The sequence below is a fragment of the Hippocampus comes genome, unplaced genomic scaffold, assembly GCF_001891065.2.
Source record: "Hippocampus comes isolate QL1 unplaced genomic scaffold, H_comes_QL1_v1.1 scaffold189, whole genome shotgun sequence".
In the NCBI taxonomy this organism is placed as follows: Eukaryota; Metazoa; Chordata; class Actinopteri; order Syngnathiformes; family Syngnathidae; genus Hippocampus; species Hippocampus comes.
This window is the reverse complement of record NW_017804802.1, coordinates 313,655-314,670: the sequence shown is the minus strand read 5'-3', so window position 1 is coordinate 314,670 and position 1,016 is coordinate 313,655. Positions and strand designations below refer to the sequence as shown.

At 69.1% G+C, this 1,016-nt stretch overlaps 1 protein-coding gene across 1 annotated transcript in view; it reads left to right on the top strand.

Moving 5' to 3' along the window:
• LOC109530278 (TGF-beta receptor type-2-like) overlaps positions 1–1,016 on the top strand; it is a 6,290-nt gene that overhangs the window by 2,375 nt on the left and 2,899 nt on the right. Inside the window, exons 5-8 of the mRNA XM_019893917.1 lie at positions 6–118; positions 189–362; positions 560–697; positions 777–918. Of these exons, the coding sequence (XP_019749476.1) occupies positions 6–118; positions 189–362; positions 560–697; positions 777–918 (567 nt within the window). The remainder of the gene's footprint in view (positions 1–5; positions 119–188; positions 363–559; positions 698–776; positions 919–1,016) is intronic.

Sequence of the window (1,016 nt, the reverse complement as noted above, 5' to 3'; positions counted from 1 at the left end):
GGCGGTGGCGGCGAAGGTTTTCCCCGCCGCGCGGGCGGCCTCCTGGAGGCGCGAGGCCGCCGTCTTGGCCGACGGCGGCATGAGGCACCGCAACGTCATCGAATTCCTGGGGGCGCAGGTGACACGTCCCGAAACGAATGGAGACCGAGCGCGCCTGCTTCCGCGCTGACGAACGTGCCGCTCGACAGGTGAGGGGCGGGGCCTACTGGCTGCTGCTGGCCTATCACGGGCTGGGCAACCTCCAAGACTTCCTGGCGGCGAACGTGCTGGACTGGAAGCGGCTGCTCACCATGGCGAGCGGCCTGGCGCGCGGCCTGGCGCACCTGCACAGTGACACTCTGTGGCCAGCGGGGGCGCCCAAGGTAACGCGCTTATACCGTCGTCCGCCGGGCCGTTCTCATCTTGCGCCCAAAAAGTCGGCTGCGCCGGCCGACGTCGTCGCGTGCTCGGAAGCTACGAAAGCTCGGGACGAAGGCGTCGCACGATGTTTATTTGCGGTGTGCTCGCGGACGCGCCGGTCCCCGGGATGATGCGCGCGGCTGACGCTAACGCGTTTCAGGTGGCCGTGGCTCACCGCGACGTGAAGAGCAGCAACGTGCTGCTGAAGGACGACGGAGACGTGGTCCTGTGCGACTTTGGCCTGGCCGTCCAACTCCGCGCCGAGCTCACGCCGGACGACTTTGCCAACAGCGGACAGGTGGGGCGCCGGCGACGCGCGTCCGTCCGTCATTTGAGCTCGGGCGACGTGACGCGGGATGCCCTTTGTGTGTGCCGAGGTGGGCACGGCGCGCTACATGGCGCCCGAGGCGCTGGAGTCCCGCGTCAACCTGGAGGACGGGGAATCCTTCAAGCAGATGGACGTCTACTCCATGGCGCTGGTCCTCTGGGAGATGGCTTCGCGGTGCCGCGCCGTCGGAGGCAAGCCGCAGCCACGCGTCGGCACGGCCGGCCGACCGTTGGCCTTCGCTCACGCGCGCGCCATCTTGTGCGCAGAGGTCGACAGCTACGCGCCGCCG